At 33.1% G+C, this 23,617-nt stretch overlaps 2 protein-coding genes across 2 annotated transcripts; both read left to right on the forward strand.

Annotated features, from left to right (window-relative positions):
- Window positions 1–38: 38 nt before the first annotated feature.
- Window positions 39–16,155, forward strand: LOC130678772 (prion-like-(Q/N-rich) domain-bearing protein 25). The gene is made up of 11 exons (XM_057486234.1): window positions 39–179; window positions 251–302; window positions 1,414–1,662; window positions 1,741–1,989; window positions 2,059–2,262; window positions 2,847–3,095; window positions 3,167–3,415; window positions 4,300–4,548; window positions 4,924–5,169; window positions 5,281–5,529; window positions 15,682–16,155. The coding sequence occupies exons 1-11, from the start codon at window positions 39–41 to the stop codon at window positions 15,936–15,938; spliced, it is 2,394 nt and encodes a 797-aa protein (XP_057342217.1). The 3' UTR covers window positions 15,939–16,155.
- A 1,381-nt stretch (window positions 16,156–17,536) lies between these two features.
- Window positions 17,537–22,675, forward strand: LOC130678781 (prion-like-(Q/N-rich) domain-bearing protein 25). The gene is made up of 9 exons (XM_057486247.1): window positions 17,537–17,677; window positions 17,749–17,800; window positions 18,912–19,160; window positions 19,239–19,487; window positions 19,557–19,760; window positions 20,345–20,593; window positions 20,665–20,913; window positions 21,798–22,046; window positions 22,422–22,675. The coding sequence occupies exons 1-9, from the start codon at window positions 17,537–17,539 to the stop codon at window positions 22,673–22,675; spliced, it is 1,896 nt and encodes a 631-aa protein (XP_057342230.1).
- The last annotated feature ends 942 nt before the right edge of the window (window positions 22,676–23,617 follow it).

Below are 23,617 nucleotides of genomic sequence, written 5' to 3' on the forward strand. Positions count from 1 at the left end.
GGAGTGGATTATTTTCTTTTAATTTTGAAGATTGTAAAATGTGTGAAGATAATTTAAAAATGGTAATCAGTAAATCAACTTTGGTATTAAGAGAAATTTTAGTATTGATAATATTACTTGTGTATGCAGTTAACGGAAATGAAAAACTTGCAACGCAATGCGCTAATCAAGGCGAACAGGTAAGTGATGCATTAACATTCATTAAACTATTATGATAGTCTGTTATGAAATATTTATTAAATTTTTCCAGTGTCACGAATATCAACAAGATCCATGTTGTGATAAGAATTTCAGATGCAAAAGTACATATGAAACCAATCAATTAAAATGTATAAAAATAGGTGACTGATTTTATTAAATTAAGAGTGTAACAGAATTGTTGCTAGCAGTATATTTATCTTGATAATATACGTTCATAAACTATTATGGCATTCGAGAAGTTATCTTAAATAAAAGTTAAGATCAGACTCGGTATTATGATATATCAAGTAGATTAAACCATGTAACCACACTATTGCTTGCTGTTTCTCCTTTTTGAGGGACGTTAATGATTTGTATTTAAGATTGTATTATAATAAGACGATTTTCACGTTAAAATAACAAATTATTATGTACTGTTACATATCATTACTTCAAACTTTGATCTGTTTTGCGAGCTCTCTTCATGATGAAGAAAAAATCCTTGGTATCAATATACTTTAATTATGCAATTGAATTCTTTTCTTGTTTAGCAAAATTGGGTGATTCTTGTCGAACGAATGAAGATTGTAGTGACATATTACATTCAAAATGCTCGATAGAAAACAAATGTGCTTGTAGACCAAACAATATTCGAGTGAATAATACGGATTGTGCACCATTATTAAATGAGTTTTGTTGGAAAAATGAAAAGTGTGGGCCTGCTAACTCTATATGTCTCGATAATGAATGTAAATGTAGAAATGGTTATTTACCCAAATCTAATAACCAATGCGTACCAAGTAATTATAATTATAAGAAAAATATTATTCGTTGCAGCCAAATTAACTTTGATTAAATCTTCCTCTATTGCTTTCATTTTATTTCAATTCTCATACTTGTAGAGGTATTGGGAGCATTCTGTGAAAATGATACTACTTGCGAACAAATAAAGTTTGCGAAGTGTTCGTCAAAAAATATATGTGTTTGCACTTTAAACACATTTGCTTTAAACCCAATTTTATGTTCACCACTTTTAGAAGAGCCATGTGATAGCAAGAATGAATGCGGAGTTACGAATTCCGTGTGTATTGATAATAAATGTCAATGTAAATCACAATATATACCATATTCCAATACTGCTTGTGAATTATGTACGTCTTAATTAAAATCATCAACCTCTCTCCTTTTCAAATTATTCAATTATTAAAATTTTTCTGTAATTATTATAACTAGCACGTTTGGGGATGCCTTGCACGGATAATGCGCATTGTGTAAATTCAATGAACCATACGATATGTAATAGTAACAGAAAATGTGCATGTGATTATGGCTATTTTCCAAAGACCGATAACACGTGTGGACGCGCATTTAACGCTCACTGTTTCCCTGATGAACCTTGTGCAACAATTAATGCTGTTTGCCTTGATGAGAAATGCCAATGTAAAACCAATTATGTGTTCCAAAATGATAAATGCGTTCCAAGTATGTAAAAGTGTTGAATGACCAATTTTGATAAGCTATCACTGAATAAAATACCTGATGTTTTTATTATTATTATAGAGCACTTGAATAAGTCATGTGAAGTGTCTACTGATTGTGATGAAATAAAATTCGCTGAATGTTCAGAAGAAAAAACGTGTCGTTGTAAAGATCAATACTTTGCTTTTAACGAAACAAATTGTGCTTCAAGTATAGGTAGGCAATGCTTCACCGATAAAGATTGTGGTATCAAACATTCCAATTGTTGGTTCGGTCAATGCTTGTGTCAACTTGGTTACATTGCTATTTCAGATGAACAATGTATACCTAGTAAGTAATTGGTTAAAAATGAATAAATTAAAATTCACATAATAATTTCAATTGTCGTTGTACTTTTAGTCGAACTCAACAGATTTTGTGTCAATGATAATGAATGTGAACTAATTACTAATGCAGAATGTTCAGAAGATAATCGATGTGTCTGTAAAAAAAATTATGTTAAAACAGATGTCTCAGAGTGTTCACCATTGCTTAATGAACGTTGCACAAATAGCAAACAATGTGTTACAGATAATTCTATTTGTATTTATAATAAATGTCAATGTAAATTTAGTTACTCGCAGCGATCTATTAATGAATGCGTATTAAGTAAGAAAAATAAATATATTGAAAATTATGTGACATTGTAAAAATTTTTTGCTGTGAAAAAAGTCCCCGAGGACTTTCCATGGTCTGCTCGTCGTGAATTGAAGGTGTGAAAATTAAGTGGGGCACTTTTAATACGGTATGAGTGTTTATTTTTTATACCGCTCACTTTTATTACCTCAAATTTCGTTCAATAATATAATCTATCGTGAAAAATTACCAAATAATATATAGGCTTTAGTACTAGTACATCGTTATCATTAATGTAAATTATTTTAAAATAAAAATTGAATACCTAGTGTCGAAGTATTCGAGAGTTTTTATTAAAGAACTTATACATTTCCATCATTGACGGTGTGAACGTTCTAATTCAAACAGTCCAAAATTTAATTCCATGCGTCGTGTAACCTTCACATTGGATGATTTGAAAATTTTAAAACCAAAGAATTCACACCACACCGCGGCCTCAAAATTTTTACAGTGCAGAAGAGTCGATTACATTTATTGTATGAATGGACAACTAATTCGCTTATTGGTTTTAGGTTATTTAGAAATAAAGTGTGCTCGAGATGAAGATTGTAGTGAGATACCTTTCGCAAAGTGTTCAAATGCCAATAAATGTATTTGTTATTCAAATTATGTACAATTGAATGCAATGACATGCGCACCATTATTAGGAGGATTTTGTACTAACGACGTAGAGTGTAAAACTAATAATTCAACATGTTTTGATAATGAATGTGTTTGTACCAATGGTTATTCGCCACGTTCAGCAGATGAATGTGTACCGAGTAAGTTTAAGGGTTAAAAAAAAAAAAATTTTCTAAGCGATTTGAATTTTAATTATTATTTTTGTGGTTAGTTTTTTTAGGGCAATATTGCAGATATAATAAAGATTGTGATAAAATATCAAATGCAGAATGTTCAGATGACAATGAATGCGTTTGTAAATTTGGTTATTCAAAATTCGATAGTGTTGTATGTTTACCGCTTATTGGAGGTCAATGTAATGAGCACAAAGAATGTCTTGTCTATAATTCCAATTGTGAAAATAACATATGCCAATGTTTAGAAAATTACGCACCCCAATCTAATCAAAAGTGTCTATCAAGTAAGTTTTTAAGCTTTTTTTTTTTTGCAGCAAATGATGACATCAAACAAAACCACGAAACGATGAGCTCACAATATTGTATCTTAAGACTCCGATATAATCCAGTTACTGTCACAGACAGACTTGATCACCTAGGTTCCCCGACTACTTAACCGAAGACAATACAACCAATGACAAAGCAACCAGAAAAATTATGACATAGGTATTGGTGGCAATGGTGACATGTACGGTCGTTTTGGCATTCGAGCCAATGTAAGAAACTGACACGTGTACACACTATTATTTATAATTAATTAATTGTTTGATTAATTAATAGATAAACATGCGATTTAAGAGTAATAATACAGTTAATTCACCAACTAACAATCTTAAACGAAATTAAATTCGTTAGACACCGACTAACATTCGGTTCCATCCGGGATGTGCTGGTGGAACAGTCAGTGAGGCACCTCCAAAACACCCTGCCTCATACCTAACACTGAAGTTACCAAAAAATTATCAATGGGTTGGACCTATAACGCTACCGCCGATATTGCGGTTTAAAATAAAATGAATTATTAAATGGTTTTAATTTATTATTTAATCTAATTGTGAGTTGGTAAGCTAACATCTACACGAACATAACTTAACGCCATCTATGTGTCCACGTATGACATCACAATCCATAAGTCACATCACCACACAACCGCAATTATTTCAATTTGATATTTTTTCAATCAAAATTCTGTCGCGGATGAACCGTCCGCGGTTGAACGGTCATGGAACCGTCACCTAAGATTGGATTCAGTTGGAGTTTTTGGATACTTCAATATTGTAAAATTCACATATGTGTTAGTTCCCAAAAATATTGTTCTATATTTTTTTGTTAATATTATATGTTTCAGCTCAATTGAATCAAATCTGTTATAGTGATAATGACTGTTACGATATAGCAAATACGCATTGCTCGAGATACAATTTATGTGTTTGTAATTCAAATTATCTTGCAATAAATGGAAATGCGTGTGCACCACAGTTAAATATTCCCTGTACAGAAATAACTACCTGTGCGACAAACAATTCAACTTGTATTGATAATAAATGTCAATGTAAACCTAAATACGTCAGTAATGATTATAACAATTGTGTGCCAAGTAAGTATAAAATATTGAAAGTGAAGCTTTAGCTGTTTTAGGCGACAAGAGTACTTCTTTACTATAAAATAAAAAAAAAAAGTTTTGAAATCAGAGTATAAATTAAATAAGATTTAATTTCATGTCTTTTTTAACTTCAATGTACTAGAAATGTTTGAATCTTTATACATCATAGTTGAAATAATTGATAATTTTCTAATTAAAGAGGTTGCCCTGTGTGACGGCTTGTTTTTTAAGCGTATTCGACACATGTTAAGGAATCAATTTATTTGAAAAAATAAAAATCGATTTTTTTGAACTCATCACACGGGGAACATCTCTTAAGAAATCTTTTTTTTTTTTTTTTTTAATATTTAATTTTATTTTCCTCGATAGCACATTTGGGAGAATTTTGTTATGGAAATGAAGATTGCATTAAAATTAGGAATTCTAAATGTATTGATGGAAAGTGTATTTGTAAGAAAAATCATATTGCTTTAAACAATAAAAAGTGTGGGACATTTTTAAACAATTATTGTACAATCGACGCCGATTGTATAATTGCGAATTCGATTTGTGTTTCGAATAATTGTCAATGTAAATTTGGCTATTCAGCGATATTCAATCATACATGTAAACCGAGTATGTAAATATTACTATATTTTTGAAATGCTTTAATTTATTTAAAGTGTACTTATGTAATAATTTATTTCTCTTGTATTCTATTTAATAATTTTGTTTATTTTCGAAAAGTTCCATTAGGAAAATCTTGTAAAGAGGATGAGGATTGTGGATACATAAAAAATTCAATATGCTCAGTCAATAACATTTGCATTTGTGATGTGAAATATTATGCTTTGAATAAATATACTTGTATAGCTTCTTTGAATGCTCCTTGTTTAACGGATGCAGAATGTCGTATGGATTTCGCGTATTGTTCTGACAACGTATGCAAATGTAAACCTAATGCTACAGCTATTTCTACTAATCAATGTATGCTAAGTAAGTATCATTTACTAGATATATAAATATAAAATAAAAATGAGAGAAAGGAGCGCAAGACTACCTATTGAAGGCGTTATTAGTTGATCATTAAACAAAACAACTATTTTCCTTTTGACAAACAGAAAAATACCTATCAATTCCATTTTCAAAACTTTTAGAATTTTTATCATGGGTCCGACTTGCCTCGTAATGTGACTGCGCTAAGGCCCATTTATCGCCTAGAAACATGAAACTGACAAAGATACTTTTTTTCGATTTTTTGACGCGTGGTCATCATGGAATTTGGATTTGACCTCCTCCTCTCTAATAAACGACTGAAAATGCAACTGCTATATTTATAACGTATTTTTGTTAGCCCGTTCGCTATATTCTTGTGACAGTAATTCAGACTGTGCAGAGCCATGGCATGGGCAATGTTCAAAAGATAAAAAGTGTGTTTGTAGAGAAAACAATGTTGCATCGAGCTTATCATCATGTTTGCCTATTTTGGGTGGAATTTGCTGGAAAGATGAGCAGTGTTCTATTGAAAATTCTGTTTGTAACTATTTTCGGTGTGCATGCCAACATAACTATGAACCTGTCTCCAATAATATGTGCTTAAGGAGCACACAATAGGCGCCATCTGGTTTGTTTTTACAAGTGACACAAGATTTTATAAGTATCTTGTTCTTTGTATTTTATTTTTCTCGAAAAATATTTATGTTAATTATTGTCATTCTTCTTATATATGCATACATATTTATTTAATAGTTATCGAATATCATTCGTGGATTTATTTTTTATGTAGCTTCAAATATAAGCACGTGTTAGATGCAAACATTGTTTTTTGAATTTTTCATTGAACAACTTATCGAGTCTCAAACGAAATAACCCCATGATTATTCAATCATTAATTTTAATAACTTCCCCGGAATTGTGCAATGATCGTGAAAAGACGTACAAATTACTATGCTAGCTGTACAATTACTATATTTGTTTACTGTTATTATTACAATTTATATGATCTCATGTGTTATCATAAAAATTTTTCCAAAAGTATCTTATTTTTTGAAATATTTTTCGGGCTGTTTTTCTCCATGTACTTTATTCTAATATCGAATGAAAACTCCGTAAGTAAGGAAAACATATCTTTTTGCATTGTCTCGATATCAAATTTCTAAAACTGTTAATTAATTAAAACAAAAAAGTACAATGTCTCCTTTTAGTCATATCATTTGGTTAATTATAAAAAATTAATAACATTCTAGAATATTGAATTTTTTTTGTAGTTTTATTTTGTAGTATATCAAATTTTTAATAATTTTACTTATTATAACTTTTTTTCTTATATTTATTTATCACACTAAAATTAAATTTCATCATTTGAATTTAAATTAACGCAGGAACAAATACACATAACCAGTAAAAAACATCCACGAACTTTGGATCCGTATTTTTTCTAATTTTAGTTTATCAACGCACATTAATATCGACTTTACTTTTCTCATAATTTCATCATTTCGATATAATTTACAAATTTTCTCTTCAATAACAACATTTTTTGGCTTAAAAAATGAAATTGAAAACAAACTTTTTAATTTTCCTGTGCTTCATAGTTTATAAGCGATTAATAATCACAATAAAGTATTTGAAGTAAAAAAACAATATTTCATAAGTTTCAAGAAATATAAGTTTTTTATTCATCACAACAACAATAAAATCTATGAATGGATTACACGAAAAACATAAGTTGTTTCTTGTCAAAATTATTATTTTGGATGTGAGGATAGAGGTCCTCCTACAGGAGCACAAAAAATTGTTTTGTTAGTATTGGTAATTCAAGTAAAATTGAGGGATGCCGAGTTTATGAATAAAATTTTTTTTTTATCATTATTTGGACGGGGTCTGTCGTGCCCCGAAAAAAAAATTTTGCTTTTTCGTAAACTATGACAAAATCATGATGGATTTGTTCGAGATAGATCAAAACAACTTGTACCTGATGCTCAAAAGCTACAAAAAACAATTAGCGGCTTTGGGAAGCTGCCGTACTCAGGTCTTCCCTACACGGAAAGAATTTTATGATAAAAATTACTCTGTAATTTCGAGTAATCCTGGGCCGTTGCAAAAAATTGGTATTTTTTGTTTAAATATTAACGTTGCTAGATCATGTTTTACTCTACACGGAAAGAAAATTATGGAAAATGTTCCCATAATTTTGTGAAATTTTTTCCTATACCATCATAGGAATTACGACCATAAATTATGGGAGCAGTTCCTATAATTATAGAAATGTTGCCCATAATTATAGGAATAGATCTTACAATTATGGGAATGATACCCATAACGTTATAGGAATGGTTCCTCTAATTAGAGGAATGGTTCCTATTGTTTCGGCTCTAAAACGCGTTACACAAAAATTTGCACAACGTATTTTATTGTCGAATCCTAAGTTGTTATTAAGCAAGTTAGGTGGTTTTGTGGATAAATAGACTCGGTTAAATTATAACAATTACTATATTCTATGTTAACGGTATACAAAATTTAGAGAGACAGGTCAGGTACAGTCCTGTACTCTCTGCGGGTCAATTGGTAAGTGTCAGTACAATTTTACAAGCTTAGGTATAAGGGTTGTCCTCGTAGTAGGTGGGGAGAAATTTGGTATAGTGGCGATAAGGAAACGTTAGATGACGTCAAAGTTTTCTCAAAAACTCATGGATAGAACTACGTCTCAGGATAAGTGGTAAAATGGTCAAAAGGGGATAGGTTGAAGGTCGGAGCAATATAACTGTAGGCACTCAATTTTATTGCTTTATGACAGGAAAGGATTTAGTCGCCAAATGTTTAAATATTATTTAGAAATTTCCCGACCATACCGTGAGAACAACCGTTTTATGCATTTTATAAAAACATCTATTTGAAAGTTTGGAAAGAAGTACGTTCAAGGACAACACATGCACGTTGTTCTTAACATACTCCCCCCGTTGAGCAGTTATGATCAACACTTTATAATTACAATATTTGAAAGGTAAACAATGCAAATGATAAAGAGTCTATGGTCACAATAATAATTAATCCACTATGATGTCCGGTAAATAAGATTATTAAAATTCACGTGAAGAGCAATTGTATGTTATTAGAGTTTTCACAACGGTGATTTGAACTGATTAACGACATTATTAGTATCACTTCTTGGTTCCTCTGACGTGGAAACTGCATCTTCTTCATGGATATTGACTGGCAATGGGGCTATCTTTCTAATACTACGTTCGACACTGCCCGTCGACGTTTTTACGGTAACGACTCGTATAACTCCGTCAGCTCCAGGATGTACGTTAGTTATTAGACCCATTCGCCATTGCAGAGGTGGAAGATTATCTTCCTTAATTAGGACAACTGTCCCAATTTTTATGGTCTCTGGCTGACCCTTAGTCGACCACTTATGTCTGATGTTGAGTTCGTTTAGATACTCTTTGGACCAACGGTTCCAAAAATGTTGACGTATCTGCTGGAGGTGTTGCCATCTAGATAGACGATTCTCTGGAGTTTCTCTATAATCATGCTCAGGTAAAGACGTTAGTGTGTCGCCAATAAGAAAGTGTCCAGGAGTTAGAGATTGCAGGTCATTAGGATCAGATGATAAGGGAGTCAGAGGACGAGAGTTAAGGATAGCTTCAATATTTATAACAATAGTATTAAATTCTTCGTAGGTAAATAAAGTCGTGCCGATAGCACGTTTCAAATGATGTTTGAAGGACTTTACAGCCGCTTCCCATAGTCCCCCAAAGCTCGGAGCTCGAGCAGGTATAAAGTGCCAACGTATACCCTTGTGGGTAGCAAAATCATGTACTCTCTGATTATGCTGTGGGTCATTCCATAGATCATTTAGCTCCTTTAAACTGTTATTTGCTCCAACAAAATTCGTACCATTGTCAGAGTAAATATCGGAGCATTTGCCTCTTCGCCCAATAAAGCGCTGTAGCGCAGCTAAAAATGCCTCCGTGGTTAAATCGGTGACTACTTCAATATGAACTGCCTTTACAGCTAAACATACAAATATAGCGACATATATTTTTATTTGAGTGCGGTTGCGGAATTTCTTTTCCTTCATGAGAAAGGGTCCACAATAATCTACGCCCACTTTACTGAATGGTCGGGCAAAGTTTACACGATCAGCTGGTAAATCACCCATCAAATAATCCAGTTTTGGTGCATTAAATCGTGCGCACGTTACACATTGTCGAATTACCTTGCGTACTTGTTTTCTACCATCTATAATCCAGTAACGTCGTCTTAAATTGTACAATGTGCCTTGCGCTCCCATGTGTAGGAGTTCGAGATGCTCACGACGGATGATTAACGATGTAATATGATGTGACTTCGGTAAAATGATCTGATGTTTTTCTGAGTAGTCTAATGATGAGTTCTGTAGCCGTCCACCGACTCTTAATAACCCTTCTTTATCTATAAAAGGGTTCAGTGTGAGTAATTTACTGTGCGAACTTAGAGGCATTTTGCGTTGAATGCGGTGTATCTCTTCAGCAAACGCTATCGATTGCGCCAATTTAAAGATAATCTTACGAGCATTATGAATTTCTTCCAGTCTTATAATACCCTTGTTTTTATTATCTATCTTCATGCGCATACACAAGGCGACAATAGACTCAAGCCTTGTCATAGATGAAAATTTATTCCATAGTTCTGTGTCCCTTGGTGTGGCGTGAAAACAGAGAACCCTTTTCAGTTCAGGTATCGGTGTATTTATCTTGGGTAAGTCGAGAGTTGGCCAGGTATCGCTGGTCTGTTGAAGCCATGTGGGTCCGTGTCGCCACAGCGCCGACCGTATGAATTCTGTAGGTAACAAACCGCGTGACAAAATATCGGCTGGATTATCCTTTGTTCTTACATGATACCAATCATCCTTACGTGTGTTTTTTAGAATATTAAGAACTCGATTAGATACAAACTGCTTTAATTGTTGAGGTTCCGATGACTTTAACCAATACAGCACGATAGTCGAATCAGTCCAAAAAATAGTTTTATTAATAGGCACTGGGAGAGCCCGTACGACCGATGCATATAAATTCGATAGCACCGATGCTCCGCACAGTTCGAGTCGTGGTATTGTGGTTGATTTTGTCGGCGCGACTCGTGACTTAGCGCAAAGTAATTCAGTTTTTATGTCTCCGGTACTGTCTATAGTCCGCAGGTATAAGCAGGCGCCATAGGCCTTCTCACTTGCGTCGCAAAACCCGTGTATCTCAGTAACTTGAGTACCTGAGATCCGAGCGTGACGAGGAAACGTGTAATGGTTTAATTCTTGTAGTTGGGTTTGAAACTGTCTCCACTCGGTATGAAGGTCTAGGGGTAGAGATTCATCCCAATCTAACTGTCTCGTCCACAGTTTTTGCATATATATTTTAGCATAACATATGACTGGTCCCAACAGTCCCAGTGGATCAAATATCTGGGCAATCTGAGATAAGACTGTCCGCTTGCAAAGTACCTTGGTAGGTTCAGGTAGTTTGACCGTATATACTATCGTATCTTCGTTAGCATTCCAATATATTCCCAGCGTCTTCAGTGTCACTGACTCACCTAATTGAAATTTAGAGTTTATGCTTTCCTTAGGTAAATCTTCCAACAGCTCTGGTACGTTTGAGGCCCATTGGCGTATATTAAAACATCCTAATTTAAGCAATGCTATCAGTTGGTTTCGTTTCTCTCTCGCTTCTTCAAGAGTATCCGCTCCGGTGGCGGTGTCGTCAACGTAAGTTTCTTTGGTGATGATTGTTGCTGCTAGAGGGTAGCGGTGACCTTCATCCTCGGCCAACTGCGCAAATGTGCGTGACGCGATAAAGGGTGACGTTCTTCCACCAAAGATCAGTACATTTATCACCATTGTTGTCAATTTGCCTTCCTTGTTTCTCCAGATTATGCGTTGATATTTTCGATCTTCTGGTCGTATAATAATTTGTCGAAACATCTTTTCAGTGTCGGCGGTGAAAACTACCTCGTATATTCTGAATCTGATCCATAGTGATGTCAAGTCAGTGTGGCGTGTAGGTCCTATTGGTAATGCGTCATTTAATGACCAGCCAGTACTGGTTTTGGCTGATCCGTCAAATACTACACGTAACTTTGTAGTAGTACTACTCTCCTTAACTACTGCATGATGTGGCAGGTAGTAACCCTCGTCGCTGGGTATCGTCTCGAGCTCAGTCATGTGTCCCAGGTCAATATACTCTTGAATAGTTGCGTGGTAAGCCTCTCGCAATTCAGAATTTTTTAATAGTTTGTTTTCCAGATTTATAAATCTCTTGATAGCTCGGCTCCTTGATTCTCCGAGTAATTTGATCTTGTCGTTGAACGGTAGTGCTACAACGTAACGTCCATTGCTGTCACGAGTTACATGTGACCTGTAATGTTTTTCGCACTCAATTTCTTCTGAGGTCTGCGTTTCGTCTGCTGTGTCTTGCTCAATTTCCCAGAATTTTTCCAAATTAATTTCATTAGAAACGTGACAATGTTCTATTTGTTTTAAATTTGATGCAGGTGCTTGACCTCCTACGACCCATCCTAGCCTGGTCTTCTGTAGATAAAGATCTTCGGTTGAGGTAGATAGATTTATTTGACCGACGCACAGAATAGATAAACTTATACCTGAGCCTAAAAGCATATCTATTGCTGCTGGCCTATGGAAGTGCGGATCAGCTAGCTTTAGATTCCTTGGTATTTTCATTGATCCACGATCAATTGTTTGGTTGGGTACTAGACCTGCAATTTGCGGTACGGTTAAAAATTGCAGTGTACGTTCAAAATGTCCATCCGATGAACGGATAGTTGCTGTAATCATGTGTTTAGAAGTAGTGTTTAGAGAGTCTAGAACGCCGATTGGTACTGCATACTTGCGTTTTGGTAGATTTAATAATGAGGCTAGACGTTCGGTCATGAAGTTAGTAGTAGAGCACGTGTCTACAAGCGTACGGCATTTCTGAGGTTCTTTGTTTTGGTTCAGTACATGCAGTGTAGCGGTTATTATTAAATCACTGGTAGGTCGGTTAATGACGTAAGCCATGGGTCGGTTTGTCGGTGTCTCAGGTACTTGACTGGCTTGCGTTGGGTAGTTGTTACTTCGTATAGCGGCCCTTGTATTGGGTCTTGGGTTCCAGTTACCTGCGTCTTTATCATTCTCATCAGTAGGCTTGTGTAGGAGGGTATGATGACGTTTATTACACTTAAAACAGTTATTTGAATTGCAGTCTCTAGCTTTATGAGTAGGGCTTAGACAGTTAAAGCACAGTGAAGATTTGGTGATAACTTTTTCTCGTTCTTGAGGATTCATAGCCAGAAATGAGGCGCATTTGCGTACACTATGAGTCTCGTTACATAGTGGGCACGGTACATATTGATTGATAACAAAAGTTTGTCTCTGTTCCTTCCCTTGTCCATTGACGTGTGCAGACTTCTGAGCAGCATTTCTGTTATAATGATTATTATTGTTGTGGTGGTTATTATTGTTAGACTGTGTAGGTGGCTTGATCTTCGGTATATCAGCGCAACTTGCTCGCTTTTCTAAAAATTCCAGTAAATCCGTGTATTGAGGCATGCTTGTACCTTTCAAGGTCAATTCCCACTGCCACGCGGTTTCAGAACTGATTTTGGATAGTATCAAGTCAATCAGTGGTGTATCCCAATTCTTAACCGGTTGTTTTAGATTTTCCAAAGCACGTAGATTTTGACGTATGTTGTCGACAAGGTCACCGAGACCTTCTGGTGTGTCCTTGGCCAACCGCGGCAAATCTCGTAGTAAGCCCCAATGTCTTCTGATTATTTTTCTGGTGCAATCGTATTTATTTTTCAGAAGTTCTAAGGCCGTCTTATAATTCTGACCAGTAGTTCCTAATGATTGAATTATCTGGCGGGCCTTACCTTGGACAGCCAATCTCAAGTACTGTAGTTTGCGAGCGTCAGACATAGTTGCATTGTCGTCTATAATCGCGGTAAATAGGTCAATAAATGATGACCAGCCTTCATACGATCCGTCAAAGGTCGGTAACGGTATTTCAGGTAGTTTTATTTCGTTTGCACCGGCGGCCAATGAGGACGGGGTGGGTGTCGGACAGTGGTCATGAGTAACAGATGCAGCACCCGTCTGTGATGTCGTTGATTCTATTTCCTTTTTAAGTTTATTAACCCGTGCAAGTACACGACAATATTCATCTTGAATCTCGTCAGCCTTTTGTGTATCTTCCGGTTCTAATTCTTCGATCTCAAATTGGATGCTGTCGAACTTATCCCAATGTTTATTAACATTATTTAGACATGCAAGCAGATAGTCAAAGTCGCGTTCAGCTGGATCAACAGCTATAAATTCATCGACTGTTTTGGTAAACTTGGTAATTTGACGTTTAATAGATCCACGACTTCGTTTCAATTCAGTTAAGCGCTCGGTTTGTTCCTTGGTCAATACCATTGTAACTATTGCGCGACGGTAATTAATAGGTAAAGGTAGGTAGGTGAAGATTTGTATAAATAGTTATATGGGAGCTGGCGACAATATACTAACGACTTACCTTATGTGAGCTAGTAGATTGACTGGATTTCCGCTGTATTCACGTCGTGGATGAGCCCTCAGACGTAACTCTGGTTGGTTGATGATGTTGGATTAGTTTTTACACAATTACACTCACTTGTCGCGACCTTCTGGTTTACTCAAATTGTCTATTTTTTTTTTTTTATTTTATTAGTAAACGCACTAAAGTTCACTTGACACTCCGTGAATTTACTAATCCGGCTCGAAGGACCATATGTTTCGGCTCTAAAACGCGTTACACAAAAATTTGCACAACGTATTTTATTGTCGAATCCTAAGTTGTTATTAAGCAAGTTAGGTGGTTTTGTGGATAAATAGACTCGGTTAAATTATAACAATTACTATATTCTATGTTAACGGTATACAAAATTTAGAGAGACAGGTCAGGTACAGTCCTGTACTCTCTGCGGGTCAATTGGTAAGTGTCAGTACAATTTTACAAGCTTAGGTATAAGGGTTGTCCTCGTAGTAGGTGGGGAGAAATTTGGTATAGTGGCGATAAGGAAACGTTAGATGACGTCAAAGTTTTCTCAAAAACTCATGGATAGAACTACGTCTCAGGATAAGTGGTAAAATGGTCAAAAGGGGATAGGTTGAAGGTCGGAGCAATATAACTGTAGGCACTCAATTTTATTGCTTTATGACAGGAAAGGATTTAGTCGCCAAATGTTTAAATATTATTTAGAAATTTCCCGACCATACCGTGAGAACAACCGTTTTATGCATTTTATAAAAACATCTATTTGAAAGTTTGGAAAGAAGTACGTTCAAGGACAACACATGCACGTTGTTCTTAACACCTATAATTTATAGGAATACTTTCTATAATATTATGGGAATCATTCCCATAATATATAGGAACTATTCCTATAAATTATAGAAACCATTTTCATAAATTATAGGAACCATTCCCATAACATTATAGGAATGGTTCCCATACTGGTAAAGAAATAGTTCCTAAACCAAATGTAAACTAAATGCTACAGCTATTTCTGCTAATCAATGTATGATAAGTAAGTCTTACTTTTGGATTAATACCCTTTGTATTCAGAGCCTTTAACGATCGTTACACAATTTATTGAATCGGTTTGTTAGTTCAAATAACATTATCAACAAAAATTTAAAAAAATCACTGATTCTGATATTTTTTCTGGATAATTTATATATCAAAGCTCTGGTTTGATTCAAAGCTCATGTTACTTTTCATCTTGATCATCTTAATTAATTTCTGTCAAAAAACATCGAATTTATCGACGATAATCGTGAGAATACTTTAAAAAACAATCCTTGTTGATTATTTTCAATTACTAGAACTTATTCGGAGATTAATATGAAACGTAATTTTTTTCGAGCTCGAAAAGCAAAAATACCACTGTACTAAACCGTACTGTCGAGCTCAAAGAGCCCGAATATATGTTAACAATAATGTTCTTGAGCTCCTTAAAGATTGAACGGTTTCCTGATTTTTTTTTCAATTTTTTGACGCTTGTTCATCGGGGAATAAGGATCTTGCCACCTCCTCTCTTATAAAAGACTCTGAAAATTCAACAACTATATTTTTTACGTTTTTTTTTCAGCCCGTTTGCTATATTCTTGTAACAGTAGTTCAGAGTGTGCAGAGCCCTGGCATGAACAATGTTCAGAAGATGCAAAGTGTGTTTGTAAAGAAAACAATGTTGCATTAAGCTTATCATCATGTTTGCCTATTTTGGGTGGACTTTGTTGGAAAGATGAGCAGTGTTCTGCTGAAAATTCTGTTTGTGATGATTTTCGTTGCGTATGTCAACATAACTATAAATCTGTCTCCAATAATATGTGCTTAGAGGTCAATTAAGAAAACAGATATAATAGGCACCATCTATTTTGTTGTCCCAATGGACTCATGATTTTATAATTATTTTATCGTGAATATTAATGTCTCGAAATGTAATTATTGTTGTTCTTTTAATATATAATAAATAATTATCAAACATCGATCATGTCTTCTTTTATTGCATCGCTCCAAAAATAAGTACGTATTTTATGGTTTTCTGCATGTTACTTCGACGAACTTGCGGGGTCTAAAAAATTTTTTGTAAATTGAAGTGTCTTTGCTAATGATATAATAGAAAGTGTTCTACTTTTACTCTAACTTAAGATTTTAAGTTGAATTGCTTTTATTTTTATTTTAATCGAATTTTCTTTCCACGTGTGATATAAAAGATGATAGTAGAACATTGCAATTTGTCTATTTGTCACCTTAAAATTTGGATCATGTGACAATATTCCGTGGGTTTACTTCGAGTTTCCTTTCTAGATGCGTACGGTACTATTTTTGCTTCAACTATATTTTTTCTTTATATTAGATCCGTAGTTACAATTATCGGTGTAATAAGCAGCTTTATGTTCCCTTTTCTTATTTTTTCCTACCAAATTGTTTTTTTTTTTTTTATTTATATTTTTGTCATAAATTTAATATTAATGGTGATTCATAGCTTTTATATTTACACCTAAAAAACCCCATTTCAAACTGAATGATTATCATAATCAACAAAGAGTTACTTGAGTAATTAAATTAATAAAAACTCATTATCAAAAGTCGTTTCTAAAATTATTTATAATAACTTGCCGTTAAAACTTATCATTAAATTTTATTAAAATAAAAAAAATGTCGTTCGAAATTAATGGTACTGAGTTTTTGGTTTATCAAAAGATATAAAATCCTACTAGATTGAAAAATAATTAATTTTATCTCGACGTTAAATTTAATTAAAAGGCGTCACATGTAACCACAAAAGCTCGAAGTGATACTTAGAGGACATATATATATTAATAAAATACTAAGATCCTGGAAGTTTCAAATCTCTAACTGAATTGGTTTTCGAAAAAAATAAAAAAATGATATGTAAATAGAAAAAAATCGTTTCTCAGGATTGGCTGGACCGATTGATTTAAAATTTTAGTATGGTTTGGAGGCTCTTAATAGCTTTAAATAAATTAACAGTTACATAGCTTCATCAGATCCTTAACAAAAAAAAAATGTTTTCTGTAACCATGATACAATTTTGGTACAATTATAGAACTATTTTTTTTTAAAGCCTTATATAATATATCCCCTATAATATATTCCCTATAATATATCACTTTTTTAAACTTTTGAGAGTCTGAACATTAATAAGTGTAGACAGAAAAGAGTTTATTAATAGTATTACCAACGGACATTACGATAAAAAAATAATTCAAAGCGACATTTTTTAATTATGATCGGAAGTTATTAACTATAAAATTAAATTTTACTCGTAGTAAGTGATCAATGAAAAATAAAAATTTGAAACCTTACATCCTTATGCTGACTGTGACTATTTAAATTGTGTTCAATAAAACATTTGAAGAACACAATTAAAGAAATTGAAAGGGAGTGGATTATTTTCTTTTAATTTTGAAGATTGTAAAATGTGTGAAGATAATTTAAAAATGGTAATCAGTAAATCAACTTTGGTATTAAGAGAAATTTTAGTATTGATAATATTACTTGTGTATGCAGTTAACGGAAATGAAAAACTTGCAACGCAATGCGCTAATCAAGGCGAACAGGTAAGTGATGCATTAACATTCATTAAACTATTATGATAGTCTGTTATGAAATATTTATTAAATTTTTCCAGTGTCACGAATATCAACAAGATCCATGTTGTGATAAGAATTTCAGATGCAAAAGTACATATGAAACCAATCAATTAAAATGTATAAAAATAGGTGACTGATTTTATTAAATTAAGAGTGTAACAGAATTGTTGCTAGCAGTATATTTATCTTGATAATATACGTTCATAAACTATTATGGCATTCGAGAAGTTATCTTAAATAAAAGTTAAGATCAGACTCGGTATTATGATATATCAAGTAGATTAAACCATGTAACCACACTATTGCTTGCTGTTTCTCCTTTTTGAGGGACGTTAATGATTTGTATTTAAGATTGTATTATAATAAGACGATTTTCACGTTAAAATAACAAATTATTATGTACTGTTACATATCATTACTTCAAACTTTGATCTGTTTTGCGAGCTCTCTTCATGATGAAGAAAAAATCCTTGGTATCAATATACTTTAATTATGCAATTGAATTCTTTTCTTGTTTAGCAAAATTGGGTGATTCTTGTCGAACGAATGAAGATTGTAGTGACATATTACATTCAAAATGCTCGATAGAAAACAAATGTGCTTGTAGACCAAACAATATTCGAGTGAATAATACGGATTGTGCACCATTATTAAATGAGTTTTGTTGGAAAAATGAAAAGTGTGGGCCTGCTAACTCTATATGTCTCGATAATGAATGTAAATGTAGAAATGGTTATTTACCCAAATCTAATAACCAATGCGTACCAAGTAATTATAATTATAAGAAAAATATTATTCGTTGCAGCCAAATTAACTTTGATTAAATCTTCCTCTATTGCTTTCATTTTATTTCAATTCTCATACTTGTAGAGGTATTGGGAGCATTCTGTGAAAATGATACTACTTGCGAACAAATAAAGTTTGCGAAGTGTTCGTCAAAAAATATATGTGTTTGCACTTTAAACACATTTGCTTTAAACCCAATTTTATGTTCACCACTTTTAGAAGAGCCATGTGATAGCAAGAATGAATGCGGAGTTACGAATTCCGTGTGTATTGATAATAAATGTCAATGTAAATCACAATATATACCATATTCCAATACTGCTTGTGAATTATGTACGTCTTAATTAAAATCATCAACCTCTCTCCTTTTCAAATTATTCAATTATTAAAATTTTTCTGTAATTATTATAACTAGCACGTTTGGGGATGCCTTGCACGGATAATGCGCATTGTGTAAATTCAATGAACCATACGATATGTAATAGTAACAGAAAATGTGCATGTGATTATGGCTATTTTCCAAAGACCGATAACACGTGTGGACGCGCATTTAACGCTCACTGTTTCCCTGATGAACCTTGTGCAACAATTAATGCTGTTTGCCTTGATGAGAAATGCCAATGTAAAACCAATTATGTGTTCCAAAATGATAAATGCGTTCCAAGTATGTAAAAGTGTTGAATGACCAATTTTGATAAGCTATCACTGAATAAAATACCTGATGTTTTTATTATTATTATAGAGCACTTGAATAAGTCATGTGAAGTGTCTACTGATTGTGATGAAATAAAATTCGCTGAATGTTCAGAAGAAAAAACGTGTCGTTGTAAAGATCAATACTTTGCTTTTAACGAAACAAATTGTGCTTCAAGTATAGGTAGGCAATGCTTCACCGATAAAGATTGTGGTATCAAACATTCCAATTGTTGGTTCGGTCAATGCTTGTGTCAACTTGGTTACATTGCTATTTCAGATGAACAATGTATACCTAGTAAGTAATTGGTTAAAAATGAATAAATTAAAATTCACATAATAATTTCAATTGTCGTTGTACTTTTAGTCGAACTCAACAGATTTTGTGTCAATGATAATGAATGTGAACTAATTACTAATGCAGAATGTTCAGAAGATAATCGATGTGTCTGTAAAAAAAATTATGTTAAAACAGATGTCTCAGAGTGTTCACCATTGCTTAATGAACGTTGCACAAATAGCAAACAATGTGTTACAGATAATTCTATTTGTATTTATAATAAATGTCAATGTAAATTTAGTTACTCGCAGCGATCTATTAATGAATGCGTATTAAGTAAGAAAAATAAATATATTGAAAATTATGTGACATTGTAAAAATTTTTTGCTGTGAAAAAAGTCCCCGAGGACTTTCCATGGTCTGCTCGTCGTGAATTGAAGGTGTGAAAATTAAGTGGGGCACTTTTAATACGGTATGAGTGTTTATTTTTTATACCGCTCACTTTTATTACCTCAAATTTCGTTCAATAATATAATCTATCGTGAAAAATTACCAAATAATATATAGGCTTTAGTACTAGTACATCGTTATCATTAATGTAAATTATTTTAAAATAAAAATTGAATACCTAGTGTCGAAGTATTCGAGAGTTTTTATTAAAGAACTTATACATTTCCATCATTGACGGTGTGAACGTTCTAATTCAAACAGTCCAAAATTTAATTCCATGCGTCGTGTAACCTTCACATTGGATGATTTGAAAATTTTAAAACCAAAGAATTCACACCACACCGCGGCCTCAAAATTTTTACAGTGCAGAAGAGTCGATTACATTTATTGTATGAATGGACAACTAATTCGCTTATTGGTTTTAGGTTATTTAGAAATAAAGTGTGCTCGAGATGAAGATTGTAGTGAGATACCTTTCGCAAAGTGTTCAAATGCCAATAAATGTATTTGTTATTCAAATTATGTACAATTGAATGCAATGACATGCGCACCATTATTAGGAGGATTTTGTACTAACGACGTAGAGTGTAAAACTAATAATTCAACATGTTTTGATAATGAATGTGTTTGTACCAATGGTTATTCGCCACGTTCAGCAGATGAATGTGTACCGAGTAAGTTTAAGGGTTAAAAAAAAAAAAATTTTCTAAGCGATTTGAATTTTAATTATTATTTTTGTGGTTAGTTTTTTTAGGGCAATATTGCAGATATAATAAAGATTGTGATAAAATATCAAATGCAGAATGTTCAGATGACAATGAATGCGTTTGTAAATTTGGTTATTCAAAATTCGATAGTGTTGTATGTTTACCGCTTATTGGAGGTCAATGTAATGAGCACAAAGAATGTCTTGTCTATAATTCCAATTGTGAAAATAACATATGCCAATGTTTAGAAAATTACGCACCCCAATCTAATCAAAAGTGTCTATCAAGTAAGTTTTTAAGCTTTTTTTTTTTTGCAGCAAATGATGACATCAAACAAAACCACGAAACGATGAGCTCACAATATTGTATCTTAAGACTCCGATATAATCCAGTTACTGTCACAGACAGACTTGATCACCTAGGTTCCCCGACTACTTAACCGAAGACAATACAACCAATGACAAAGCAACCAGAAAAATTATGACATAGGTATTGGTGGCAATGGTGACATGTACGGTCGTTTTGGCATTCGAGCCAATGTAAGAAACTGACACGTGTACACACTATTATTTATAATTAATTAATTGTTTGATTAATTAATAGATAAACATGCGATTTAAGAGTAATAATACAGTTAATTCACCAACTAACAATCTTAAACGAAATTAAATTCGTTAGACACCGACTAACATTCGGTTCCATCCGGGATGTGCTGGTGGAACAGTCAGTGAGGCACCTCCAAAACACCCTGCCTCATACCTAACACTGAAGTTACCAAAAAATTATCAATGGGTTGGACCTATAACGCTACCGCCGATATTGCGGTTTAAAATAAAATGAATTATTAAATGGTTTTAATTTATTATTTAATCTAATTGTGAGTTGGTAAGCTAACATCTACACGAACATAACTTAACGCCATCTATGTGTCCACGTATGACATCACAATCCATAAGTCACATCACCACACAACCGCAATTATTTCAATTTGATATTTTTTCAATCAAAATTCTGTCGCGGATGAACCGTCCGCGGTTGAACGGTCATGGAACCGTCACCTAAGATTGGATTCAGTTGGAGTTTTTGGATACTTCAATATTGTAAAATTCACATATGTGTTAGTTCCCAAAAATATTGTTCTATATTTTTTTGTTAATATTATATGTTTCAGCTCAATTGAATCAAATCTGTTATAGTGATAATGACTGTTACGATATAGCAAATACGCATTGCTCGAGATACAATTTATGTGTTTGTAATTCAAATTATCTTGCAATAAATGGAAATGCGTGTGCACCACAGTTAAATATTCCCTGTACAGAAATAACTACCTGTGCGACAAACAATTCAACTTGTATTGATAATAAATGTCAATGTAAACCTAAATACGTCAGTAATGATTATAACAATTGTGTGCCAAGTAAGTATAAAATATTGAAAGTGAAGCTTTAGCTGTTTTAGGCGACAAGAGTACTTCTTTACTATAAAATAAAAAAAAAAAGTTTTGAAATCAGAGTATAAATTAAATAAGATTTAATTTCATGTCTTTTTTAACTTCAATGTACTAGAAATGTTTGAATCTTTATACATCATAGTTGAAATAATTGATAATTTTCTAATTAAAGAGGTTGCCCTGTGTGACGGCTTGTTTTTTAAGCGTATTCGACACATGTTAAGGAATCAATTTATTTGAAAAAATAAAAATCGATTTTTTTGAACTCATCACACGGGGAACATCTCTTAAGAAATCTTTTTTTTTTTTTTTTTTAATATTTAATTTTATTTTCCTCGATAGCACATTTGGGAGAATTTTGTTATGGAAATGAAGATTGCATTAAAATTAGGAATTCTAAATGTATTGATGGAAAGTGTATTTGTAAGAAAAATCATATTGCTTTAAACAATAAAAAGTGTGGGACATTTTTAAACAATTATTGTACAATCGACGCCGATTGTATAATTGCGAATTCGATTTGTGTTTCGAATAATTGTCAATGTAAATTTGGCTATTCAGCGATATTCAATCATACATGTAAACCGAGTATGTAAATATTACTATATTTTTGAAATGCTTTAATTTATTTAAAGTGTACTTATGTAATAATTTATTTCTCTTGTATTCTATTTAATAATTTGGTTTATTTTCAAAAAGTTCCATTAGGAAAATCTTGTACAGAGGATGAGGATTGTGGATACATAAAAAATTCAATATGCTCAGTCAATAACATTTGCATTTGTGATGTGAAATATTATGCTTTGAATAAATATACTTGTATAGCTTCTTTGAATGCTTCTTGTTTAACGGATGCAGAATGTCGTATGGATTTCGCGTATTGTTCTGACAACGTATGCAAATGTAAACCTAATGCTACAGCTATTTCTACTAATCAATGTATAATAAGTAAGTATCATTCATTAATTTATATAAAATGAAAATGCGAGAAAGGAGGACAAGACTACCTATTGAAGGCGTTATTACTTTATTATTAAACAAAACAACTATTTTGCTTTTGACAAACAGAAAAATACCGAGCAATTATATTTCCCAAACTTTTCGAATTTTTATCATGGGTATGACTTGTCTCGTTATGTGACTATGCTAAGGCCCATTTACCGTCTAGAAACATGAAAATGACAAAGATACTTTTTTTTTCGATTTTTTGACGTGTGGTCATCGTGGAATTTGGACTCCTCCTCTCTAATGAACGACTGAAAATGCAACTACTATATTTTTTACGTCTTGTTTCCAGCACGTTTGCTATATTCTTGTGACAGTAATTCAGAGTGTGTAGAGCCATGGCATGGGCAATGTTCAAAAGATAAAAAGTGTGTTTGTAGAGAAAACAATGTTGCATCGAGCTTATCATCATGTTTGCCAATTTTGGGTGGACTTTGTTGGAAAGATGAGCAGTGTTCTATTGAGAATTCTGTTTGTATCGATTTTCAGTGTGCATGCCGACATAACTATGAATCTGTCTCCAATAATATGTG

Source organism: Microplitis mediator, chromosome 1 (genome assembly GCF_029852145.1).
Source record: "Microplitis mediator isolate UGA2020A chromosome 1, iyMicMedi2.1, whole genome shotgun sequence".
NCBI lineage: Eukaryota > Metazoa > Arthropoda > Insecta > Hymenoptera > Braconidae > Microplitis > Microplitis mediator.

Bases quoted from the DNA above. Each gene is read 5' to 3' on its own strand.
- LOC130678772 (XM_057486234.1), top strand. From the start codon at position 39: ATGTGTGAAGATAATTTAAAAATGGTAATCAGTAAATCAACTTTGGTA. The intron at 1,990-2,058 runs GTAAGTAATTGG...TTGTACTTTTAG, and splicing joins AGATGAACAATGTATACCTA to TCGAACTCAACAGATTTTGT. The intron at 3,096-3,166 runs GTAAGTTTAAGG...TTTTGTGGTTAG, and splicing joins AGCAGATGAATGTGTACCGA to TTTTTTTAGGGCAATATTGC.
- LOC130678781 (XM_057486247.1), top strand. From the start codon at position 17,537: ATGTGTGAAGATAATTTAAAAATGGTAATCAGTAAATCAACTTTGGTA. The intron at 17,678-17,748 runs GTAAGTGATGCA...AAATTTTTCCAG, and splicing joins GCGCTAATCAAGGCGAACAG to TGTCACGAATATCAACAAGA. The intron at 19,488-19,556 runs GTAAGTAATTGG...TTGTACTTTTAG, and splicing joins AGATGAACAATGTATACCTA to TCGAACTCAACAGATTTTGT.